This window comes from Eubalaena glacialis, chromosome 4, assembly GCF_028564815.1.
Source record: "Eubalaena glacialis isolate mEubGla1 chromosome 4, mEubGla1.1.hap2.+ XY, whole genome shotgun sequence".
Taxonomy (NCBI): Eukaryota; Metazoa; Chordata; class Mammalia; order Artiodactyla; family Balaenidae; genus Eubalaena; species Eubalaena glacialis.
This window is the reverse complement of record NC_083719.1, coordinates 173,841,455-173,867,540: the sequence shown is the minus strand read 5'-3', so window position 1 is coordinate 173,867,540 and position 26,086 is coordinate 173,841,455. Positions and strand designations below refer to the sequence as shown.

At 54.1% G+C, this 26,086-nt stretch overlaps 1 protein-coding gene and 1 non-coding gene across 2 annotated transcripts in view; one reads left to right on the top strand and one right to left on the bottom strand.

Annotated features, from left to right (window-relative positions):
- Positions 1–19,451, bottom strand: part of ELL (elongation factor for RNA polymerase II) — a 79,638-nt gene extending 60,187 nt beyond the window's left edge. The window contains exon 1 of the mRNA XM_061190219.1: positions 19,304–19,451. Coding sequence (XP_061046202.1) covers positions 19,304–19,438 — 135 coding nt within the window. The 5' untranslated portion in view covers positions 19,439–19,451. The remainder of the gene's footprint in view (positions 1–19,303) is intronic.
- Positions 6,710–6,782, top strand: TRNAG-CCC (transfer RNA glycine (anticodon CCC)). Its single transcript has one exon. It is a non-coding gene; the product is annotated as a tRNA-Gly (tRNA).
- Positions 19,452–26,086: the final 6,635 nt, after the last annotated feature.

Below are 26,086 nucleotides of genomic sequence, written 5' to 3'. Positions count from 1 at the left end.
AAGAGGAGACCTTTCTTTTTTTGGCCGCGCTGCACAGCTTGTGGGATCTTATTTTCCCGACCAGGGATCAAACCTGGACCCTAGGCAGTGAGAGCGAGGAGTCCTAACCACTGGACCACCGGGGAATTCCCGAGGAGACTTTCAAAGAAAGGCCTTTGGCTGGCAAGGAGAGAATGCTGGGGCCTGGGCAGCGGGGTCCCTGGGAGCCCTGTGAATCACACATCGCCACGCACAGGTGGCCCCCAGCAGCAGTGGGTGGCAACACCACCCGGCTGTTACAAACGAGGGGTTTGTAACAGGTGGCAGAAACTCCATGTTAGGCCACCAAATGTCCCAGAGCTCTGTAGGACAGGAGTGGCCCCTATCACTGTAACTGGATATCCCGTTAAGGACCCACACTCCCAGCCAGAGATGAATGAGGGCTCCAGGAAAGCAGTGGACCCAGAGAAGGGACACGGCGACCCTGGGGCGACGGCACAAGAACACACGGCAGGCCCCGTGTCTGTGGGTGCAGAGAGGCTTCCGGGAGCCATGACCACAGAGCTATCTATGCTGACAGAGTGCTTTCCGTGAGTCGTGGGTGTGACAGGAGTGAGTCAGGAGGGGACAGAGGGCATCCCAGGTGAGGGGGGCAAGGGGCACAGACCCCTAGGGAGGGAGGGGTGCAGGCCTGCACCAACTGCTCCAGGTGCTGCAGACTGCTGGGGCAGCCAGAACCCAGGGTGAGCTGGCCTTTGTCAATTCTGCAAATGGGGACCACACCACCACAGAAAACCCTGCGACCAGCCAAATTAGGAGGAAACCTTTAGAGTCAAAAGGTCAAATATCCCACCAAGGACATTCCAGGACCCCAAACAGCGGCTTTTTAGGTTTCCCAAAACCCTATCCATGAAAGAAGACAAACAGCCGCAACACCACCTGCCGCATCCCAGATCTCCAGGACAGAGGAGCAGGAACGCGGGCGTGCAGCATGAGTGTTCTGCGAGGAAACTCAGTGACCTTCCTCTTTTTGCTTCTGAGCCAACTTAGGGAAGAAGTTCTGGGCCCATAAATGCAGAATCCAAAAGCCCCTACCTGAGGAAAGCATTCAGCAGCCTAGCAAGGTTTGCCAATGCCCAGGAAGGAGCCTGGTCACTGGTAACAATACGGGGCTCCAAGCAAATGCACCAATGCTGCCATCTGGGGTGCCCCCAACCCAGGCAGGCTGTGGAGGCTCGGAACGCCCTGGGAGTGGGAGGACACTGCCTGGGATGAGGCCAGAATCTCACCAAGGGTTCCTGGGCAGAGCCGGGGCCCAACCCCCATGGCATGGGCCACCCAGTAGGACTCCCCAGCCCCCACCGGAGTCACCCCTGTCACCTGCTTTATAAAGTGGCCTTTAAAGCTGGTTTTACTTGGTAAAAAGGGAACCCCGCTCAAAAAGAAAAATGTTAAAATTAGCATAACACACCAGGCCCAGGCCCGCCGCAGAGGAGGTGCTGTGAACCGCTGGTCTGGAGAGCGCTCTGGCGGCACTGTCCACCCTGGGGCCTGCGCTGCTGCCCCAAGCAACTCCAGAGGGGATTTTGTGGTGCTCTGGGAGGGAATACCACCACCCTGGGGTGAGAACTAGGATAAAGCTGGTGAGAAGGAGGTGGCAGAGCTTTTATTTTTGGAAAAGGAATCTGGCAGAGCTGGAGAATGAGGAAGGGAGAGAATCAGACACATGTGACTGAGGAGAGTCCCCCCACTGAGAACAGTCACGGCCTCCAGGGCAGGGGTCTGCTGAGCTGACGGCATCCTGAATCTGGAGCAGGATGCTGGCCCTTGGAGTGACAGAACAGACTGGGCAGAGTGAGCTGGACAAGGCAACTACACAGGGCCTGCGCCCCTCCTGGACACGGTCCCACCACATGTTCATAAGGTACAGTTCACCCTGCTGCTACAGCGTGCCGATGTGGCTCCAGACGCTGGGACAGGAGCACACACACCTCAGGGGACACGCTGAGTGCTGGGGGCACACAGAGGAGCCCTCTGAGCAGAGACTACAAAGATGGGGGAGGGAGAGGCCCACAGAGACCTAGAGGAAAAGTGTTTGAGGCACAGGCACACACGCTGTTTCCTGAAGCTTGTGCCCTGCGGTGCCGTGTGCTGGCCACCCTCCCCAGCACTCTGACCTGTTTGTCTAATCTCGGCACTCTTGGGAGAGGGCCGGGCTTCTTCCTCAGCACAGCCTCCTGGGCCTCCTGGGGTGTAGGCTCTTCCCCACCACCGGCTCTGGCCCCAGGAACTCCACTTTTCCAACAGGTCTCAGCAAATGTTCCTTCTCCAGCAAGCCCTCCTGACCTGTAGGTGGAATTAGAGCCCACGGGACTGTCGCTCTTCACTCAGGACCCACACCGCCCGGCACAGGGCCAGGCACTCCAAAACTGGGATGTCACACCTGGGGCCTGGCTGCAGCCCGGGCTGTCCACCTAAGGACAGGTGCTCTGGGCCAGATGCCTGGGGCTGACCAGGACCCCACATGTCAGCATCCCACTTGCTTACTCCCTGCGGCCAGGGCCTCGCTTGGGCCTCACAGCCTGGGGAGGACTCACCAGGTGGCTGCAGTGTGCAGAGGACACACACAAACACTGCTTCATTTCAGGCCCTGGGCAACGGGTGCTCAGCCACTATGCAGACAGGCTGGGGCGGTGCAGGGGACTGAAGAGAGGCAGGAGGCCAGCCACCCTGTTGAGGGATCTGCCCGCGTGGGCTGACTAATGCCACTCTTGTTCTGTTTTTTAAATGCAGTCTTGTGACTCTCTGAGTTACCAAAATCTCAATGCACATCCTGAGTGAAAACGATGACGTGGGGATCACTGTTCTAAATTTCCCCTAAATTTTCCGCAGACTTCAGGATTTCTCCTGGACGCCTATGTGAAACTGCTGTGCACATCTGATTTCAGTCACGTTCATCTATGACTGGGCCAGAAGGGGAAGCAACTACAGGCTCCAGAATCCTCAATCCCAGGACCCGGTTTTCAAAGCAACAATGCTCTTCCGTCCAGAATTGGCCAGCTTGCAGAGCTCAGACCCCACCTGCCAGGCCTAAGGCCAGCTCAGTACCACCCACAAAGTTAATCAATGGCTTAATAAGTAACAACAAAGAACACAAGGCCCAACTTTAAACAAACAGAGCTCCCCAGCCTGCATCCTGCCTAAGGCCCGGCAGCGTCTGTGCATGAGCTGTGTCCCCGCTCACCACCTCTAACGTGCTCTAAGGGCTGTCATGGGAAATGCTATTTACAATGGAACATGCCCACTCTGCTAAGCCCTGTACAGCCACCACCGAGTCCGGCCACCAACCTGTCCAGGCAACAGGCTCTGAGGGCCTGCAAAGACCCCGTAACCTTGAGCAGCAGAGGAGCCGGCTAGCCTGAGGTCTATGATGCCTGCACCCAGGAGATCCCTGGCCTATGGCTCCAACAGAGGAGCAAATGCCTACCTTTCAGAGACACCCCAGGCCTCAACTCTTCTGCTAGACAGCTAGGGCTGCAGCATGGAAGGAAGGCACAGACCCCACAACATGACCCCCATCCCGCAGGGGGGTAAACTGCGGTCCAGAGGGTGGTGCCACTGTCCAGCCAGTCCCCTCTCCCCAACCCGTGTCCTGCGCTGCACTCTGCAGCCACCCAGCCCATGCATGGCCAATACCAGTGAGAGTTCAGAAACAATACGGCCTGCCTCCCTACCCCGGCCCTCAGCTGCCTGAGGGACAGAGCTCAGACACCCGGAACCTCTGTACCTAGGCCTGCTGGGTGCCCATATGAACACGGGGCAGTGGGCAGCCTCCCCAGGTCTGCAGGCTGGCTCAAAACCAGCCCCAGCTCAGCCAATTCGAAGTATCCTGCTTCACTGCCCCAGGCCTGGGCCCTGCGTCCTCCAGTGACCTGCTTCAACACCTCCAAGTTCGCCCGCCCCCTGAGCTAAGCAACAGCAGGGGAATACCCACTCTGTGTGCTCGCTCTTGAATGGCTGAGCCCCAGGAACAGCACCAGGAGCTCCAAGAAGAGGGCATGGAGGCAGAAGCCACATCCGCTCAGACCAGCCACTCACCAAGGCTGAGCTGTGCCCAGTAGATCACACACTTGGCAATTCCTGTCACACGAAAGTATCCAGGCCTCAGTGAATTCTTACATGAGAGACCAAATCCAGGAGGAAGAGAGGCAGGTGGCAGGATGTGTGTGAAGATCCCAGGACAAAGTGCAATCAGAGCCACGGTTCTGGGGCACAGACACTGGTGAGTCACCTTCAACCCCCGCGGAAAAAGAGGTCCAAAGCCTTGTGCATTTGTGGCATGGCATCAGTCCACCTTCCACTGACAACCTGTGAGCCTCGCCCTGTACACCCAGTCACTGGCAGACCCCATTCACTGGCCCCACTCTCACAGCCCAGGCTCACCTGGGGGGTCACTAACCTCACCTGCTCAATGACAAGAAGGGACCCTCCCCACAGAGAGGCTAGATGGCAGCGCTAAGACCAGGGAGGGCCAGGGGCCACATACCATTAATCCTACACTCCAGGCCAAACACCACCTCAGAATCCTTCTTAACACAGCTCCGCTTCCTGTCAGGGGAAGCTGCCACGGATCACCATGTCATGTGGCTCAACAAACAAGGCTCTCGACTAGTGGGACCCTGTGCACAGGTAAGGGAGCAAGCATGGGCCTGGTGCCCTCCCCAGAGCAGGCAGGAGACAAGCTGGACATAGGCAACCAGGGGTGGTTGTCCTCATCCCACTAGCCAGATCCACTGTGAGCTGAGCATATTTTGCTGGAACCAGCAGACATCTGTGAGCATCCAATACCAAAAATAGTACAACCAGAGGAGGAAGGAATACGTTTTTCTAGCTGTGGCCTGCCCCTGCCCCAGACATCTCCCAGCAGTCTCTCCACCCTGGGACGTCCCCAGTATGATCCCCCTTTGGACCTCCCCCTTCCCTCGAACTTCCCCCTACACGGTCCCCCTGCCCACCCTGCCACAGCTCAACAGTCCCATCCGATTCTACAAAGGGAGAAACAACACCAGATAACAGCAAAATGATGCCATTTCTGCGAACAGAACCCAGAAACCGCAGACCCTTGGCAGAGGCCTGCCCAAGAAGGCCTTCTCTAGTGTCCAACTCAGAATCATCTACAGATGGCACTTGTCAGAATCTAACTACAGGTGGCACTCATCCAGAGCTGAGAAAGCTCCAAAGGTCCACCAAACGCCAACCCCCAGGCCCCCCCTGAGGACAGCTCACTCCTGGGGAGCAGGAGAGGCCTGCTGCCCGCTGTCTCCACACAAGGGACCCATCTGAAACCACCGTCATCTGACTGTTCCTCATGTCATGAAACACACATTCGAAAACACCGTGGGAACTGACCCCTTACTGGGCACAATCCCCCCTCGGAAGGTGACACCAGCCCCACTGTACACCCATGGAGCTGAGGCTGAGGGACGAGGAGGACTTCAGCCAGAGCCTGACTGGAATCAGAGGCAGACGCCCACCCTCCCAGCTCGGCCAGGGACGCGCACACAGCCCTTCCCACCCAGGCTGCACAGTTATGTTTCCAGAGTTCACCAGAAGGTCACAAATAAAAAGGCCAGGCCCACTGGAAGCTGTGCCAAGCCTGTCACTGTGCCTGAGAAAAGCTGTTCCCAGGAAACTCAGTGACTCACAAGAGGGGGAGGAAGCACTCGGAGTCTCCATGAAATTGGGAGGGCAGGCAGTCCCAGAGTGGACACCCTTGGGTTTGAGGCTCGATTTAATCTATGCTGATGTGACCGTGGGCCAACCACCATTCTCTAGATATCCCATCCATGAAAGGAAGAGGCTGGACAAAAAGGACCCTCTGAAGCATCGGTCTAGCCCTGAGATGCAATGGCAAGCTGTCTGCCAGGGCTCACAGGGCTGCAGGCAACAGGCCAGGGACCAGGGGTCCGAGGCCTGAGCTTTCCCCCAGGACAGCAACAGTCTGCTAAACACACCCATCCCAACACTCCAGACCAGCAACTGCAGGCTTCTTCTGTAAAGAGCCAGAGAATAAATGTCTCAGGTTTTGAGGGCCAAATAGTCCCTGTTGCAAAAACTCTGCCACCGTTGCAGTGCGAAAGTAGCCACAGACACCACCACTGCGTCCCAATAAAACTTTATTTACAAACACAGGTGGGGGCCAGATTTGGCCCTCATTTTAGACTCTAAGGCTGACACTGAAAAAAGGAACACGCCGTAACAGTGCACTTCATCAGCGTCCTTATCCGATTCTGTTCACCTAACATGGTGGCAAACTACCGAGGCCTTGGTCTTGGGGGCCAACAGCTACAGCAGCAACACTGGGCACAAGAGACCTCAGATTCTTCAGGGCCAGAAAGAGGGCCCATCAGTTACAGCACTAATCCCACAGGTAAAGGGAGCAGTCAGAAGGGCGATGTGGCACTGGCTCACCGTCAGGACCTTGAGAATGTGGCAGGGAGGGACCCACCATCAAGGGCGAGGCCAAGCTGAGCTTGCCCCCACTCTAGCCCCTGTGAGCTAGGCTGTCCTGACTCAATTCAGTGGGTTTTCCCCTTGTTGGAAGTGTTGCACTGGGGCCGTTAAATCACTCCCTTCAGATGTGGGGAGAACCACAAGGTCCACAGCAGGAAGCTGAATTTCCCCAAAAAGTCACCGTGTAAAAAAAAAAAAAAAAAAAAGGGAGGGGACTTCCCTGGTGGTCCAGTGGGTAAGACTCTGCACTCCCAATGCAGGGGACCCAGGTTCGATCCCTGGTCAGGGAACTAGATTCCACATGCCACAACTAAGAAGCCCGCCTGCCACAACTAAAAACAAAAAAGATCCTGCATGGGCTTCCCTGGTGGCGCAGTGGTTAAGAATCCTCCTGCCAATGCAGGAGACACGGGTTTGAGCCCTGGTCCGGGAAGATCCCACATGCCACGGAGCAACTAAGCCCATGCGCCACAACTACTGAGCCTTCACTCTAGAGCCCATGAGCCACAACTACTGAGCCCGTGTGCCACAACTACTGAAGCCTGCACGCCTAGAGCCCGTGTTCCGCAACAAGAGAAGCCACCGTAATGAGAAGCCTGAGCACCTCAACGAAGAGTAGCCCCCGCTCACCGCAACTGGAGAAAGCCCGCGCACAGTAACGATGACCCAACACAGCCAAAAAAAAAAAAAAAAAGTTCCTGCATGCCGCAACTAAAACATGCTGCAACTAAGACCTGGTGCAGCCTAAATAAATACATAAATACATAAATAAATAAAACTTTAAAAGGAAAAAGGAACCTCCCGGCCCACTTAACTCTCTTCAGGGTAGTAAGAGAAGGCAAGGTCACCCTGAGCCCAGGGCAGCATAACAGGGTGGTCACCCCAACCAGGGCCCTCGGGCCCTCTCAGATCAGCCTCCCCTGGGTAGAGGGAACCAAAAGCATGGGGGCCAGGGTGCGCGCTGTGTGCGCGCACGCATGCACACACACCATGCAAGAGGAGGGGAGGCAGAAGCAGGACTGGACAGGGAGCCCACCTGCTGGAGTCCCCCCCGAGGGCAAGTGGGCTGCATTTGCCCACAGGGTCCAGAAAAAAACACTGCTCCTCCTCCCCCTCATGCACCTTCACACAGGCCCTGAGGCCAGGTCAAGGGCAGGAGCGGGGTCAACGGTACTGGAGGTCTTGAAGGCTGAGGCTCAGCCTGCACCTGCCCAGTGCCCCACATAGGGCAGTGCCTGACCCTTGGGGTCTCCAGGCCGCTTCCCACCTGGAAGAAAGCCCATTTTCCGAAACAGTCCCCTTGTGATTCAACATGGGACACAAACTGCTAAACTCACAAAAGTTGAGTAGATTCTGCCCCATTGGAGCTCATGACCAGGGTAGGGCCCAGCAGCCTCAGGTGCCCGCAGGGAGGAGCCCAGCCCCTCCCTGTCACATGACCTCAGGGCCTCTGTTTGGTTTTAGGGGGAGTGGGGAGCACAGAAGTCTTGCCTTTGGAAGGGCAGGAAGTGGTGAGGGTGGCAGAGAGCTGAGCTACCTGAGCTGACCCCATGTCACACACACTCCCACCTTTCCCTGGCCCTCAGCCCCCACTGCTTGCCCCCCTCAACAGGTTCTCCAGACCACCCAAGGTACGTACTAACTCTCCCAACTTAGAGACCCGGGTCCTGACTGGGCCCAGGCTCCTACATCATCACTGCTATCTCAACTCATTAATGTTATCCTCTCCTTGTCACTGTCATCTCCACTTGACCACAGCTTCTCATTCAGGGTGGGGCCACACCTGCTCTCCCTGCCCTTCCTGCCCTTCCTGTCATCTGCTCCCAGGTGACCCTCTCAAAATCTTCCCTCAGGCAGGACCTGAAGCCAGCCCAAGCCCACCTCAAGTGTGGGTGCCAACATGCCTCCGTTCTGCTGGGGTCAGGCTCTCTGTCACCTTCACAGGGAACTCCTGAGCCTATCAATGGTCCAACAAGTGCCAGAGGCCCTTCAGACCTTAACTCTCACCAGAGAGTCACAAGCATCTTAGTACATTTTAAAGGCTCCAAGATCACCTCTCACCCGTCAGGATGGTTACTATCAAAAAAGGAGAAAATAACAAGTGTTGGTGAGGATGTCGAGAAACTGGAACCCTTGTGCACTGTTGGTGGGAATGCAAAATGGTGCAGCCACTATGGAAAACAGTATGGAAGTTCCTCAAGAAGTTAAACATAGGACTTCCCTGGTGGCGCAGTGGTTAAGAATCCGTCTGCCAATGCAGGGGACATGGGTTCGAGCCCTGGTCCGGGAAGATACCACATGCCACGGAGCAACTAAGCCCGTGCGCCACAACTCCTGAGCCCTGGCATCACAACTACTGAAGCCCATGCACCTAGAGCCTGTGCTCTGCAACAAGAGAAGCCACTGCAATGAGAAGCCCGCGCAATGCAACGAACAGTAGCCCCAGCTGGCCGCAACTAGAGAAAGCCTGTGCACAGCAACGAAGACCCAAAGCAACCAAAAATAAATAAGTAAATAATTTATTAAAAAAAAAAAAAAAGAAGTTAAACATAGAATATGATCCATATGATCCAGCAATCCCACTTCTGGGTGTATATCCAAAAGAACTGCAAGCTGGGACTCAGATAACTGTTCACCTATGTTCATAGCAGCATCATTCACAGCAGCCAAGAGGTGGAAACAACCCAAATGTCCACTGACAGATGAATGGATAAGCAAAAAGTGGTAGATCAAAACGATGGAATGTTATTCAGCCCTAAAAAGGAAGAAAATACTGACACATACTACACCATGGACAAACCTTGAGGTCATTATGCTAAGTGAAATAAGCCAGTCACAAAAGGACAAATACTGTATGATTCCACTTTTAAGAGGTCCCTAGAGCCATCAAATTCATAGAGACGGAAAACAGAATTGCGGTTGCCAGAGGCTGGGGGAGGGGAATGGGCAGTTAGTGTTTAATGAGGACAGAGGTTCAGTTTGGGAAGATGAACAAGTTCTGGAGATGGATGGTGGTGATGGGTGCACAGCAATGTGAATGTACTTGATGCCACTGAACTGTGCACTTAACAATGGTTAAGATGGCAAATGTATGTTACGTGAATTTTACAATTAAAGATTAAAAATAACAGGACTTCCCTGGTGGTGCAGTGGTTAAGAATCCGCCTGCCAATGCAGGGGACACGGGTTTGATCCCTGGTCCGGGAAGATCCCACGTGCCGCGGAGCAACTAAGCTCGTGGGCCACAACTACTGAGCCTGTGCTCTAGAGCCCGCAAGCCACAACTACTGAGCCCGTGTGCCACAACTACTGAAGCCCACACGCCTAGAGCCCGTGCTCCGCAACAAGAGAAGACACTGCAATGAGAAGCCCATGCACTGCAACGAAGAGTAGCCCCCGCTCCACGCAACTAGAGAAAGCCCGTGCACAGCAACGAAGACCCAACACAGCTATAAATAAATAGGTGTGGTCTCAGCTATATATGGTTTCACTCTTAAAAAAAAAAAAAAAAGATAAAAAATAACAATAATAAAAAATTTTTTGTAAAAAGGCTCTGAGAGATCCCAGGTAAAGACTGGGGTTGGCTGGTCTTAGCACTCCCAAGGCCTCCCTGACCACAACCCTGCCCCCAGTCCTGCCTGTCACAGGAGGAAGCCCCCAAGGGAAAATGTTCATGCATAGAGTGAAATCAGCCATGGGGTTGAGCCTTCCACAGGGAGCCCCCAGGAAGGGGCTGCAGCCGTCTACACCCACACAAAGCAGAGGAGCCACAGCTACTCACTCAGGGCTTCCCTGGATGATGAAATTAACCCCAACTTCCGCCTCAGGCACCCCTTACCCCCAACTTCCTCTGGCTGCTCCACCCTCCCAGCCTCCCTCCCAGCCTCCCTCCTTCAGCCGCTCTCTCAGATCTCACGCTGACATTCTAGGCCTTTCCCGGATGGTTTCACTTGCCCTGCTTCCCAAGGGCACCTCCCTCCCCATCGCCGCTGCATTTCTCCCGCCTGGCAGCCATCATCACCTTGCCCTCGGCTGGCCTCCCCCATAGCGATGTGGGGACTGCAGGGTGAGACCAAGTCAGTCAGTCTAATAAACAGGACACGAAGGCCACAGGCACACATCCAGATGGGGAGAGAGGTAGGCCAGGGACTCCTCAGGCCTCTCATGCCCATGTCCTGACACTCCTGTCCAAAAAGAAGCCGAGGGGCCCAGGAAAGGGCAGGGGCGGACGGGATGGCCCCTCGTTACTCGGCTTTTGCACACCTTTGCCAGGGCCACACTCAGCCAAGCTGGATGATGGAAGGGCCAGGAACCCCTCCTCACATACCTAGGGAACAGCATTCTCGAATGGAGAGGCGGTTTGGCCCCTCGAGACTGTCCTTGTGTGACTCCCCAACACTCACAAGCTTGAGCACAACCTGAAGGCAAAGGTGGAGCCACCACACCCTGGGCTCTGGGGCTGATTCCCCACACTCTGCCGGCAGCGGCCACCAACCCAGCGGGCTCAGCAGTCATCCCCAGGCCCAGCCGGACACGTCTCCAGAAACCCGGCCACGACCTCCTGTCCCTCCTCAGCTCCATCTGGCCTCTGCTCACTGCCTGCTCCACCAGCACTGCCCACTGAGGCCGCTCGAGGGATCAAGAAGGGGGATGCATGAGAGGGCCCAGCTCCCTCCGACACAGTGCGGTGGACTGCCAGGCAGGAAAGTAGCTAAAAAAGACTGCAGAAATCCATTTAATCTAGCCATTCTTTATTTTACAGAAAAATCCTTGACAGTAGAGGTAAAGAAGTGGATATTTTAAATTCTGAAGGGCTTCACTTTCTCAGGTCATTTGTAGAGTATGCCCGCACGCGCGCACACACACACGGGGGCAGGAGTGGTCAGCATCCATACGTTTCGCCCATCTGACCTGGGAGGCCACTACAACTGCAGGTGTTGCTTCAACCCAGGAAACTGAGGCTTGGGAGGGAGCCAGCAGCCCGGGGCCCCCAGGCTGTCAGCAGGACCTGGCTGGAGCCAGGCTACCTGACCCCAACGTGTAGCATCCTTTGAGGGAGGCACTCCCTTGTTAGGACACCCTCCCTTAGAATCTAAGACAGACACAGGGGCAGCAAGGCAAACAGTGAGGAGCTGACACCCTCCCAGTAGGCCTGGGTTAGGAACCAGGGTAGGTGGAAGGGCACGTACTCGGGAAAGGTGTCCTGTGCCAAGCCTCAGTCTCCCTTTCTGAAGGTCTACCAGGAGAACACCGATGATGGAGCAATGATGTGGAGCATTAACCACAGCCCTTGATCATAGGCGGCTCATTAATTTCTTGAAAGCAGAGCACTCCAAGGCGGGCTGAACTTCTCCAGGACCTCCTGTTATGGAGTATGCCTGGGAACCCTGGAAAGTGCTAAGCAAGCCTTGGGCCCTCGACCCAATGTTATCTGCACTTGGACGGCGTAGCCCACCTGCTCGCCTGCCCATGAGGCTGACTTGGGGCGACACTGACACCCAAATGCTGTCTCAGGGTGCAGCCCCTACGTCCAGGCCCAGCCTTGGCTCCCCCAGTGTCCAGAACACCCACTGTCCAGAAATTGGTCAATGCCAGCACAATAAAGGAAACCTGCTATCCAACTGCCCCTGAGCAACGAACACAATCCAAGAACCAGAAAAAGAAAGGCTGCTGGCTTCTACAGCCACCACATCCGTTCTAAACCACCTTCAAATTGCACTGGTTAGGACACTGGCAAGAAACTCATGACATCCACACCCTGAGACAAAGGCAGCAACCCAGAAAGACACGGGCCCTGAAGCAGCATCACCACGGCTGCACACGCACGTCTTCCACCTCGCCCCACATCAATGACGATGATGCTGATGTTGTTCACCCATCACAGACCTGCAGCAGCTCTCTGATCAGCCACAGTCACCTTTCCTCCAGCCAAGAGTCACTCCAGAGGTGACCATTAGCGTCTCATCAAGCCCTGCATAACCCGACTCTCACAAACCCAGCTCAGGCATGACAATAAGCCAAGTGTGCAAAGACACTTCCGTCCTATGGCCAAAATCAGGAAAGGTTAGAAATGTCCACCTCCCCCAACCAGGTACAGGTGACAGCCCAAATACTTCTACATCTGTCCCCTTGCCCGACCCCAGTGGACCCCAGCTCAGGCCATCAAAGTCTCCACCCCCAGCCTCCCCACCTCTAGGCCTGACCTCCCTGAGCACCCAACACCACAAACCAGACCATATCCCTCCTGGGCCTCGATTTCAACATACAATAGTTGTACCATTCAGCACCTGCAACCTCCAGCTCCACTCGCAAATGCACAGGTACACCAGGGGTGCCTCTCACTGCAATTCAGCATCTCTGCACAGCCCTCAGTACCGGACAGCAGACTAGGACTAAAGCCACTAAAAAACAAAGTTTAGCACTGCAATAAAAAAGAATCAAGACCTAAGATTATATGAGGACACCACTGTGATGTCCACTTCCTCTGGATGCAAGACAGGGGAAGGCGCTGAGGTGCCAACAACAGCCCATGGAACAGGGAATTGCTAGTGTTCTTCACTGAACTCTATAGCTTTTGTGGTAAAAAGAAAGAAACTTTTGACATGTGTCGCTTTTAAACAGGAGTTCGGTGACCCCACAAACTTCACAGACGTGCGAGGCCCCCTCCCCTCTGGAGGGGTTGTGGCGAGTCACCAACGCACCCCTTTGACCTGGTGACTCAGCCAGGAGCCGCATCTCAACGTGGCCAGGGAGGGACCCAGCTAGGAGGATATAATTAGCATCAGACTCCAGTGCAGCCACTTAGTGTGGGAACAGGAGGTCTCCCTCTGAATGGTTTACTTGGACACCAGCTTCTTTATTAAAAAGCAAAGTGATGAAACTGCACATGGTGGCTGTCTGTGTCACTTACTGCACTGCAGGTCAGAGAATGTTTGCAGGGATTGTTCTAGAAAGCATCCCTGCGGTCTCTGGGTGACTGCAGAGTGGCCACGTATCGCTAGAGATGAGATCTCAGACAACTCCAGGCCATGCGAGTCACAGACCAAGGAGAAAGTCATAAAGGCAGAGAGCAAGGGAGCAAGGCCCTACAAGTGAAGGACCCAGGGGGGGCAAAACCCAAAGGCACAGGATGGATTTCCAGCCAGGCACGTTGAGCAGGGCTGTTGCCATGAAGAAGCAGATTTCCCAAAACTAGGGTCTGCTCCGGGACGAGAGATGCACGGACTGTTTAGTCCTGTTTTTCAAGGACTCCCCAGAGATGTCACAATCCGGGTGTGATGTCAAAACTACTTCAAGGGTGATGAACTCTGGCCTTGCCGATGAGTCAACAGAGGGTGGGTTTCCGAGAGCCACCGGCTGTTTACACACAGTCACCATGGTGAATGGCTGCCGGAAGCCTAGTCAAGGGTCACAGTGGCAGATGCGGGGCTTGGCTCCTCACACAGCCTCATAGGCCATCTGCAGAAATGACCAGCACTCACTCCATACCCCAGGTTGCTTGCTTTCCCTCAGTACCTATGAGACACGCGCCTCTGGGAGGGACTCACCCCACCCAGACCTATTGAGTGCCCACCTTGAAACACACAGGCAAACCGAACCCCTACGTCATGCTCCTGACACCAATGGGCCAGCCCAGTCCACTCGGCCACCACCCTTCAGAGGAGGCAAAGCTCAAGGCCACACACACTGCGTTCCAGCCAGATGCCCGGTTCTCAGTCCCATCCCAGCTGGGAGACTCCTTCTGGTGACTCGGCCTCCCAGAGACTTTACCTGTTTCCTCACCTGAGAAATGAGAACCGCTCCCCACCACAGGGCTGACAGCCAGGGAACAAGATGAAGTAACATGTACAGCTCAGGCCAGCGCTGGCATGCAGGGCACAATCCACAGGCACTGGTTATCACCTGCAGGTTTTCTCAGGGGAGAGGGCACGGTACAGTCAAAGCTGGCAACTTCAGGAATTTGCATGGCCACTCATGTCACCAATGCTCCCGGGACCCTGGGATGCTGGCATGTCATGAGGACTTGAGACCACAGTGGGACTCCCTTTCATAGCTGTGGCTCAAACTCCCGCCCAACCGGAGAGGCAGCCTGGGCCAGTGAGGACAGTCAGCGTGACCTCAAGCAGTCAACGCTGCCCCTCAGAGCCTCAACTGCCCCCAATGAACAGTGGGAACAATAAGCTAGCCTTCCTGCCAAGACTGTCAAGAAGATGACACGTGCCTGGACAAAGGGCTTACAGGGGCCTGGCCAGAGGCCAGGAGGGGCAGCGAATTTGGCTATTCCTGAAGACAGCTCGGGGACTTCCCTGGTGGCACAGTGGTTAAGAATCCGCCTACCAATGCAGGGGAGACGGGTTCGAGCCCTGGTCCGGGAAGATCCCACATGCCGTGGAGCAACTAAGCCCGTGCGCCACAACTACTGAGCCTGCGCTCTAGAGACCATGCTCGGCAACAAGAGAAGTCACCGCAATGAGAAGCCCGTGCACCGCAACGAAGAGTAGGCCTTGCTCGCCGCAACTAGAGAAAGCCTGTGTGCAGCAACGAAGACCCAACGCAGCCAAAAACATTAAAAAAATAAAGACAGCTCATGTGAAAAACAGACAGGGCTGGCAAGAAGCGACCTAGCTAGGGCCGAGTGGGGCGGCCCCCCAGGAAGGAGAGACAAACCCACCTCCTGAGGCCTCACAGTGGGAGGGGAGGAGAGGCTAAATTAAGGCTCCTCCTGCCACCGGTGGCCAGGCTGACACCCACGCAGCTAGCCCCTTAGCAGCAGGCAAGCAGCCCCTAGCGTGGGTCCAGAACAGTCACAGAGTATTTGTTGCAGACCTCCTCTTCCTAAGCCCATCCCAGGAGAGAGCCCTGCAGCTGCCTCCACGTCTTTACCTGGGCCTTGCCCCCTGCCCAAACACCCTCCCCAGCCCCTCATGTCTCAAGGCCTATGCATGTGCCATGCCTGGAACCCACACCCCTTCCCCCCAGGGGAACCCTCGCCCAGCAGACCTCAGCTCTGGCATCTGCTAGGCAGCGCCCTTTCACATCGCCCCATTTTATTTCCTTCCTGACAATGACTGCTGACAAGCTCTTCATGCTGATTTCTGTGCCACCCTGTTCATCATCTGTCTCCTGCCTCTAGAATGTCAGCTCGAGAGACTGGGGACCCATTTGGTCACTTATAAATGTCCAGCCCCTGGGCAGTGTCCCTGTACAGACCAGGCACTCAATCAGATTTGGGAAAATGTAGGAGCCCAGGCTCTCCCATAGTCTCTGCTCAAACCTCCAGGTGGGAACCAGCCCTGGGTACCGAAACCAAGTGCTGAGAACCTGGGAGGGGTCAGGGCTGCACTGAGAGCCGCACATGTGCCAAAGGAATCCCGACAGCCCTGAGAGGAGGAGCCAGAGCTCAGAGAGGGCAGGGCCCGGGACCCTCAGAGTCCGGAGAGAAGGATCTGGAGCTGGGAGGGGTCAGGTACTGGGACCCTCAGAGCCCTGAGAGAAGAATCCAGAGCTCAGAGAGGGTTGGGCACTGGGACACCCACAACCCTGAGAGAGGAAGGATTAGGAGCTGAGAGGGCTCAGGTACTGGGACACTCATAATCCTAAAGAGAAGAAGGATCCAGAGCAGCCACTGGGATCCTCATAGCTCTGAGGAGGAGGATCTGGACTGGGAGGGGTCAGGCACTGACCCAAGGCCTCATGCAGGTAGAGCCGAGATTCAGAGATTCAAACCCAGATAGGCTCCAATTCCCAGGTTGCTTGGGCCCCTCCCTGGGCCCTCTATTTTTCCTGAACAACAATATGCTACTCTTCATCAAAGACCTTTTAATCTGGGAGAGGGGAGGATCACTCGGCAACAGAGCCCACCAAATCCGATGATGAAATACTCAGGTGGTCGAGGGAGGTGCCCCAGGGAAGGTCACTTCCGTAGAATCACTGTCAGGGACACTTCTCTGAACAGGCGCATGATGCTGTCTTGGAAAGATGGGTTGTATTTATGCTTCCCCTCTCTTCTCTCCCGGAAGTAACCCATCACCGTGAAAAGGGAGATCCATGGGAGTGCCTTGGGATGCACTCAAGACTGCGTGAAGACCAAGTCTGGACGGTGGCAGCTGCACATATGACTACATCTTTACCTTCCACCATGTTCCAGGTCACTAGGTCTGTACAAAGGCAGCTCAGACTCCAGACCTCTCTGGAGAGGGAAGCTGTCAGGGACTTCTCCGGCTACTCCAACAGCTAGGCTCCCAGGAGCCACAGAGAAAGTTTTGAAGGATGCTCCTCTCCAGTCCCCTGCCACATCTGAGTCTGTAAAAACCTCTTTGCAATTACAGTTGCCCCTTGAACAACACGGGGGTTAGGGGCACCAATCCCCGAGCAGTCAAAAATCCCTTATAAACTTTACAGGCGGCCCTCCATATCCTGAATGCTGAATCTGCAGATTCAACCAACCGTGGGTCCCCTAGTACTGTAGTATGTGTTTAGTGAAAAAAAAATCCACATACAAGTGGACCCGGGCAGTTCAAACCTGTGTTGTTCAAGGGGCAACTGTAAAAAGTAAAAGTAAAAACCCTCCCCACAAGTTGCCACTGGCAAACCATATAACCACAGCGCTAGAGAACAGAAAACTCTAGACGCTACCGACACTCAAACATATGAAGTTTTGTTAATAACCAATACACTTCACTAGTCACACAACAAGTTCTTCAAGTCACCTTCCCCATGCCTACCATCCAAGAACACTGAGTGTGCCCAAGCTGCCCTGATTTTACTTCAGTCCACTACATTGCCCACTGGGTAAGATTAAATACAAAACTGCCAAGTAACTTAAATCACAAGTCAGCCTCTGAGAAAAACGAAAGTTTGAGTCACCCCCAAAATTTAGCCCAGCCAGCCAAGTTAACACGAGTAGCTTGAGAAGGAGAAGCTCTTCAAGGGAGCCCCTTCCGGCTGATCAACACAGACATACACAGCTGGGCTCTCCGTGGGACGAACTTGAGTCTACAGTTATACCTTCACCCTCACAGGAGGAAGATCCAGCTTAGGGGATGTAACCAACACCCTAAATTAAAAATAGCAGCGTGACAGCATGAGGTGGACGCACAGGCGGGCCTTCCGGACGACTAGATCAAGGGAGGGCAGCATGGCAGGGAAGGCGGGGCTCCGAACTCACAGTGACCAGGTACCAAGCTCACCTTATTTACATGACGCATAAGCTCTCCCCCAGCTGTTTCTAGGAAACCCTGCCTTCCAGGGGAACAAGTCAGAATTGCCCAGGGAAAAAGACTCCCGGCTGGAATTCCTCAAGGAAGGGAGGTTCAAGCTGGCCACCGTGCCCCCTCCTCCTCACCTGCAGTGGCACCCCAGCCTCACCTTGGGGAATCCCTTTTGACAAGGTGAGAACTCACTCTTCCAGAAAGATGAAATCCCGGTTCTATGAAGGGGAAACTGAGACACGAGGACAGGAAGGAAATTGTCCAAAAAAGTGGGAAGAAGAGCGGGAAGGGTGGGCACTGGGAACAAAACAGGGGAAGAAATTCCCAGCTTAGCTAATGGTGCCGAACAAGTCCAGGGCAGGAAGAAAGCCACATTCCTTCCTAGTTAGTCTCTCTCCTCACCCGCCCGAGGCCCCCCCATCCCCAGTACACACGCGCGCACACACGCACACGGCAGGGCCTCCCTGAACCTGACGCCAGACCCCTCCCCCTAGAGCCACTGACTATGAAGCCCCCACTTTCCAGGAAAGGAAGAAAAGGGCTCCCAAACCACTTCCCCTCAGGACCTGACCACTGGGCACCTGCAACTTCTGTCCCAACACAGGAGGAGGGCGCCATGACACAAACAGAAATGGGAAGAAGCAGTTTCTGACCACGGTCCCAGATGTGCCCCGAAGTCAGGCCTGAAATAAGGTACAAAGACGCCTCTCCCCAACCCCCCGGGCCAGGTGGCAAAACTGAAACGCCTCGAACCTCCCAAGATGGGCCCAAATCGGCCCCTGAGAAGTTTGACAGTCAGCAGCCAGGTGCAGTGGCCAGAGCTCCTTCCCAGGTGCCCACAACAGGCTCCCAGCTTGGGAGAGGCACCATGCCAGCAATTCCCCCCCCCAAAACACTCCCACTTTCTAAAGGTGTCCAGTGATTCAGGTTCACCTAGGGAGTTGGGGACAAGCTGTCAGGTTCTGCCCAAACTCCCCTTCACAAGAACCAAGAGTGAACCCAACTCCAGGGGCCTCATTGGAAAGCATCAAAGACAGCCCCCAAGTGTAGACACAACCTCCGCAAACAAACGGAACAGGACCCACAGATGCCCCGACAGCGGTGCCCCACTGACCCACCCTGCCAGCGTCCTAGACGGAAAAGCTGCTCCCCAGGAGTGCAGTCAGCCATCCCTACCAGCCACCCTGCAAGGAGCCAGACTGAGAAGTCCCAAACCCCCACCTCCCGTGCTCGGACGGCGCTGCCTCCACCCCCTCCCCTGGTCAGGTGAAAAAACCAGTTCCTGCCCAGGTGCCGGGTAAGTCGGGAAAGGCCCCGGACGCCTCCAGGTGCCGACACAGACGTCCCCCGGACCAGGCGCGCGAGTTCGGGCCCCTCGGCCGCCCTGGGCCGCCCGCCAGGGTCGTCTCCCCGCGCCGAGGCTCCCCGCGCTCCGAGCCGGACAGGCGCCCACCCCGCGCCCCACCGGCCCAGGAACCCGCGAGCAGCACCTCAGACGCCGGACCCCGAGCCCCCAGGCAAGGACGCCACGGAGAGGGGCGCGCGAGGCCGACCTGCGCCCCGACGTCCCCGACGGCCGCGCCAAGCCCCGTGCCGCTCACCTGGCTGGCGCGGTAGCTCTCGAAGGCCCTCAGGGCACTGTCGGTGAGCTTCACGTGGAACACGGACACCTTGCTGCCATCGCTCACTCGCCCGCACGACAGCCCGTAGCTCCGAGCCTCCTTCAGCGCCGCCATCTTGCGACCATCGCTCCCCCGCCTCCCCCTTCCCGGCTCCAGGGCCGGAGGCGCGCCGGCCACGCCCCACCCCGCCGCCCGCTGACGTGCTGCATTATTCATGAGACGCGACTGGCCACGCCCCCTCCGGATCCAACGAGAACCGCAACCGCCGCCGACGTGCTGCATTATTCGTGAGACGCAGCTGGCCACGCCACCCTGCGGGCCTAGTGAGGCCCACAGTCACCGCCCCGACATCCTGCATATTCATAAGGCGCGGATGGCCCCACCTCTCAAGACTCTAGAGGTGTCCACTTTCGTGCCCGGACTCCGCCCCGACACGCGCCCACCTTCAGGCCCCGCCTCAATGTGTATTATTCATGACCCTGACAGCCAGGCCCGTCGAAGCCCCGCCCCACCAGCCGCTGATGTATTACTTATGCGGTCTCTCCAAGTCTTCCTCCTTTGGCTTCTGTTTAGAGCCCCAACGAGGGCGCGGAGGGGGCCAGGCCGGCGCAAAACACGTTGGGGGGGGGGGTGCGGAACCAGCAGCAGGCTGGGTGGGCGTGACTATACAAATCGAGCGCGCGTTGGACGATGGGTTGGGCTGGTGGGGCTTCCCTAAGGTTGTTGGGGAATTGTGGGGGCTGGTAAACTTTGCTCGCAATAAGACTAGACTTTTTCTTTTTTTAATATTTATTTATTTTGGCTGCGCTGGGTCTTAGTTGCGGCATGCGTGTGGGATCTAGTTCCCCCATCAGGGATCGAACCCGGGCCGCCTGCATTGGGAGCGCGGAGTCTTACCCACTGGACCACCATGGAAGTCCCAAGAGTAGCCTTTTAATAGGATAAAATCCTACATCCCCCCGGGCCCTGAGAGATGGTGGTTGTCCAGTTCTCCTATTAAAAAAAAGTTTCACATATAAAATTAACCCATTTAAAGTGTACAATACTGTGGCATTTAGTACTTTCACACTGCTGTGCAGTCACTACCACTATCTAGTTCCAGAACATTTTCATCACCCCTAAAGGAAACCCCATACCCACTAAGCAGGTTATTCCTCACCCCCCTCCCCAGCCCCTAGCAACCACTAAGCTACTTTCTCTATCTATGAATTTGCTTTTTCTGGACATTTCATATTAATGGAATCATACAATATGTGACCTTCTGTGACTGGCTTCTTTCACTCAGCATGATGGCTTCAAGGTTAGTCCATGCTGTTACCTGTATCAATGCTTCATCCCTTTTTATGACTGAATAATATTCCATTGTGTGGATAAACCACATTTTGTTTATCCATTCATCCATTGATGGACATGTGGGTTGTTTCCACTTCTTCACTATTATGAATAGTGCTGCTGTGAACATTCATGTACATGGTTTTGTGTGGACAGATGTTTTCCCTTCTCTTGGGTCTACACCTGGGAATGAAATTGCTAAGTCATATGGTAATTCTATGTTTAACCTTCTGAGAAACTGCCAAACTGTTTTTCACAGGAACTGCGCCATTTTATCAATTTCTTGTTTTACATGTGGGGAAACTAAAGCTGAAGACCAGCTCTGGCTTGCCCAGGAAAACTCCTCCTGGGCTCCTCGGTCTTCTGACCTGCAAAAAGTTCCTGAGTCGTTTTCCTTCTCGCTTGAATCTAATTTACGGTGGTCATAGAATGAATATTTTGAGGCAAGAGAGGAAGGTGAAGGTGTACGTCTCTACCCAGGTGGTCTCATTAGTTCTGCCCACCAGTGCCAGGCTGGCACTACCATCTCTTTACTCCCGATCATGAACTGCTGACCCTAAAGGCAATGCTAGATTCTGTGAAACCTTTTTCCATACCTGTCATTAATATCTCCATTTACAAATGGAGAAACTGAGGCTCAAAAGGGTTAGGCAGCATGTGACGGTATTCACCCTACCAGTGAATGGGCTGCTTGGAACTTTGAACTTGGATCTTTCTGATCCAGAGCCCTCCTGATTACCCTTCATTCTGCCTCTGGTACCTGGGTCCCTTTCTGTATTTCCTCATTGAACAACCCCAGCACAGGGCCTAGCGCAGAGTAGGTGCTCAGGAAGTATGTGTTGAATTAATAAATGATCTCATTTAATCCTCACAACACAGCTATCAGCCCATTTCAGGGATGAGGAGAGCGAGGCTCGGAGAATCTGGAAGGTCTTACATACTGCTGCAGAGATTCCAACTCCAGCCTGTCTGAGCTCAGGGCCAAAGCTCTGGGATCCTCCACCCTTCACCTGGGATCAGTCCATCCTACCACCAAGATGCCGGCACTTGCTCAGACACGCTGACCCATTTACCCACTGCTGTGCCAACTGTGTATCCGGAGGCTGGGCCAGGAAAATATTGGAGCAGGCCAGGGCTGCACTGCCCCTAGAAGGGCCACAGAAGGGCAAGAAGGGTAGCTGTGGAGCAGGCAGTCTGGAGTTAGAGGATGGGGAAGGGAGAGACAGCCGGACTGCTGAGTAGAGTAGAACGTGGGAGGAGCCAGCTCTAAGTGCTGACCAGCTTGCTGTGTGACATTGGGAAAGGCACTTCCCCTCTCTGAGTGTAAGTGGATTCATCTGAGAAACAGACAACAGTACTAGTAACAGTCACTCCACGTAGAGTGTTTAAAACACACGAGGCTCTGTGCTCAGTGTTTGGCACCCACGACTGCCTTTTGGGGTGGATACAGTGGCTTGGTCCCATCTGCCAGATGAGGAAACTGAGCACTTAGAGAAGTTAAAAGACTTAGGAACACTGCAACCATGGGCTGTAGTGCTTGGTAACAAGTATTGATTTTTCTCCACTTTACACTTAATGCCCCAGTGGCTCCCAACAGGACCCCTGAAACGATAATGGAGGAAATCATCAGGCATTGGCATGCTCTCCAAAAGCCTTTAAGAACTAGGTCACCCAAGAAATTGGAAGCCAGTTGATCACCTTGGGTAGCCTCTCAACATATATTCCACCTAGCAAGCCCATTGAAAAAGGTCTAGCTCTGTGATGGGAACAGTGACCCTAGCCTGACCCTCACCCCTTGTAGCCTTGGATGTGTCTCACCCTCTCTGTTCCTCATTTTGCTCATCCATAAAATAGGGATAATAACAGCATTTACCCAAGAGCCTGGCCCTAGACCAAAGGCAAATGGCATCATCATGGAAATTGTTATTATTATTAATGGGTTTACAAGAGTTTATGTACATAATCTCTTTCCGTTAGACATTTATGTTGTTTGCAGTTTGTGGGTTTTTAAACCACACTGGGATGAACACTCACTATTCATTAGTTGGCTATCGCTAATATATGTATTAGTTTGCTATTGCTGCCTATTGCTGTGTAACAAAGTATCTCAAACTTAGTGACTCAATATAAGGAACATTTATTATCTCACAGTTTCTGTGAGTCATAAGTCTAGTATGTTTTAACTGGTTCTCTGCTCAGGGTCTCATGAGGCTGTAATCAAGGTATTGGCTTGGCTGTGTCCTCATCCAGAGGCTCAACTGGAGAAGGATCTGTGTTCAAACTCCTTCAGGTTGTTGGCAGAACTCATTTTTTGGTGGTTGTAGGACTGAGGTCCCCACTTCCTTGCTGTCAGCTGGGGGCCACTCTCAGGCGCTGGCCACGTGTCCCCCTCCATCTCAGCAATAGAGACCTCCCTCATACTGAATCCCTCTGACTTCCTCTTCTACAACCAGCACGGTCAGGCCCACCCAGATTATCTTAAGGTAAACTGTGCCCAATAACAACACAATCATGGGAGTGAGGTCTACCACATTCCCAGTCCTGGCATGACACAGGATGAGAAATCTTAGAAACGCCTTAAAACTTCTGCAACGCACAGCCCTTAGAGACACATCTCTGCACATCTGTCCCAGAACTTCCTGAAACTTGAGATGCTAGGTCAGAGCAAATGGACCTTTGGGATTTTGAAGCCAACAGTTTTGCAGCAAAGGGAACGTGATGATCCATGAGAACGCTCAGTTTGGAGCTAGCCCCTTTGCATGGTGGGGTGGCCAGCAAGCAGCCTGCTCCGGTGATCCCTTAGCTGGGCACCTCAGAGCCAGCAAGTCTACCTTTTGGGGCCTCAGGACTCATTTGTGCAATGGGTAGGGGGGCACTCACAGCTCTTCTCGGGATGGGGGTAAAGACATTTGTTGTCAGGGATCCCCAAGACCACCCTCAGGTTTGATAATTCACTAGGAGGACTCAGAACTCAGAAAAGCTGTTACATTCGTGACTATGGTTGATCACAGCAAAAGGATAAGGATCAGCAAAGGAAAAGGGTACATAAGGCAGAAACCAGGAGAAACCAGGCACAAGCTTCTGGTTGCAGACAGCACTGAATTTTCCCAGCAATGACTGTGACAACACACATGGAATATTGCCATCCAGAGAAGCTCACCCGAGCCTTGTCCAGGGTTTTTGTTGGGGAGGAGGGGTCAGTCATGCAGATATGGCTGACCACCCATGTGATGAAATTCAGTCTCCAGCCCATCCAGACGTTGAACTGATACCATGTGGCCAAAAGCCCCCACCCTAAATCATATTGTTAGCATGGACTATCTGGTGTGGCCCACGACCTCAGGTAAACACTTATACCAGTCAGGACATTCCAAGAGTCTAGAGGTGACCTCCCAGGTGCCAGTCAAGGGCCAGTCCTTTAAATGTGCATGGTTTGGACAACCCAGGCCTGATGAGCTATTTCTTTACCACTCTAAAGCAGGTGAGGCTCCCGGTGCCCTCATGGCTCCAGCAGAAGTACCACAGAAGGCTTTAATAGTTCACTGTGTGTCACGTGACCACCCAGGAGCCAATCACTGTGGCCAGGGGGCTAGAATGCTCTGATTGGTCAGGCCTGGGTTGCAGATCCACCCCTGAAGGCTGGTGGGGAACCAGCTCCATCTGCATAATGAGGAGTAAAGGTGAGTTTCACCAGGAGGAGAAATAGAGCACAGGCATTCAGAGACACTGATGATTCCACACTGGGTGACCCCAGCCAACACTAACCACCAGGAAGTTGTCCTTTAAGGATGACATGAGATGGAAGTATGCAAAGGTCATCCCACTTAAGTGCTCAGGAGACATGAGCTCTCACACGCAAAGCTCATTCTACCATGTTCACTTCCAACTCACAGCCCACTGAGAGTCGCGCCCCTTGAGGGCAAGTTCAGGCTGCGTCATCACCCAAGACAGGGTACACAGAATGCAATGGTATACGTTTTGATGTGAAAGAAAAATCCATCCTAGTTGTCCTCTGAACATACCACGCGCCATCCAGCCAGCACACCTTTGCACATGCTATGCCTGAACCAGGAGCAAGCACCGTTTGCCACCCACCAAAGGCCTCTTTGTGCCTTTAGGGCAACTTCGATGCCCCTCGTCCTGGATGCCCTGGCTCCCCACCCCAACCCTGTTCAGACTACTGAGGATGGAATGACCAAGGGGGTGAACACATTAAAGTTACACATCTGGCCGTGGCATTCAAGGCCTTTCTCATCTCCTGGCCTTAACTTGCAGTAAGATGCAGAACCAGCTGGCGGGTGGAGCATGTGCTCTGGAGGCAGGCTGACCTGGGCCAAATCCTGCCTGTTGCTTCCAGGTAGTGGGACCCTGGGCAGGAGCTGCCTCCTCTCTGGGCCTCGGTCCGCTCAGCTAATGATGGGACACAACCAAAGCAACCATGGAGAAAAGGGGCAAAGGTGGAAGGCACACCCAGACTGACTCCATCATTACTAAAAACCTACAGTCTTCAGGACAGTGTGGAACCTGCCAAGGGGACACAGAGACCCTCACCATGGAGCAGAGTCTAGAAAAGACACACGTGTGGTCAGGTGCTTTTGACAAAGCTGCCACAGTAAGTCACTAGGGAAAAGTAAGTCTTCCCCACAGATGTTTCTGCAACAACTGGATGGCTACATGGAAAAAAATGGGGACTTCCCTGGTGCTCCAGTGGCTACGGCTCTGCGCTCCCAATGCAGGGGGCCTGGGTTCGATCCCTGGTCACGGAACTAGATCCCACACGCCGCAACTAAGAGTTTGCGTGCTGCAACTAAAGGTCCCACACGTGGCAACGAAGATCCTGTGTGCTGCAATTAAGACCCAGCGCAGCCAAATTAATTAATTAATTAATATTTTAAAAAAAGAAAAAAATGAACCTCAACCCCAACCTCACACCACATACAAAAATTAACTCAAAGTGGCTCATAGATCTCAATGCAAAAGCTAAAGCCATAGGACGTTTAAAAGAAAACCTAGAAAATCTCTACAAGCTGGGCTCAGCAAATATTGACAAAAAGCACATGGAATGGAACAAAAAAAACGGACAAATTGGACTGCATCAAATTTTAAATGTCTGCTCTTTGAAAGACATCATTAAGAAAATGAAAAGTGAGCCACAGAGTGGGAACTATATTCACAACATACCTATACGACAAAGGACTTGTCCCCAGAATATATGAAAAATGGGCACAGAACAAGGCTGCTGTGGGTAAACAGTGGACTAACGCCATTGCCAGCACACAATCAGTGCTCAGGAATGTCAGCGGTGGTGACTCTCACACCCGGGCCAGGAAGTCACCCCAGCCACCCACAGTCCCGCTGGCCAAACTTCAGGCCAGCTTCCCAGCCTGAAGTCAAGGAGACTGAGGAAAGAGGGGGTATCCTGCCTGAGAT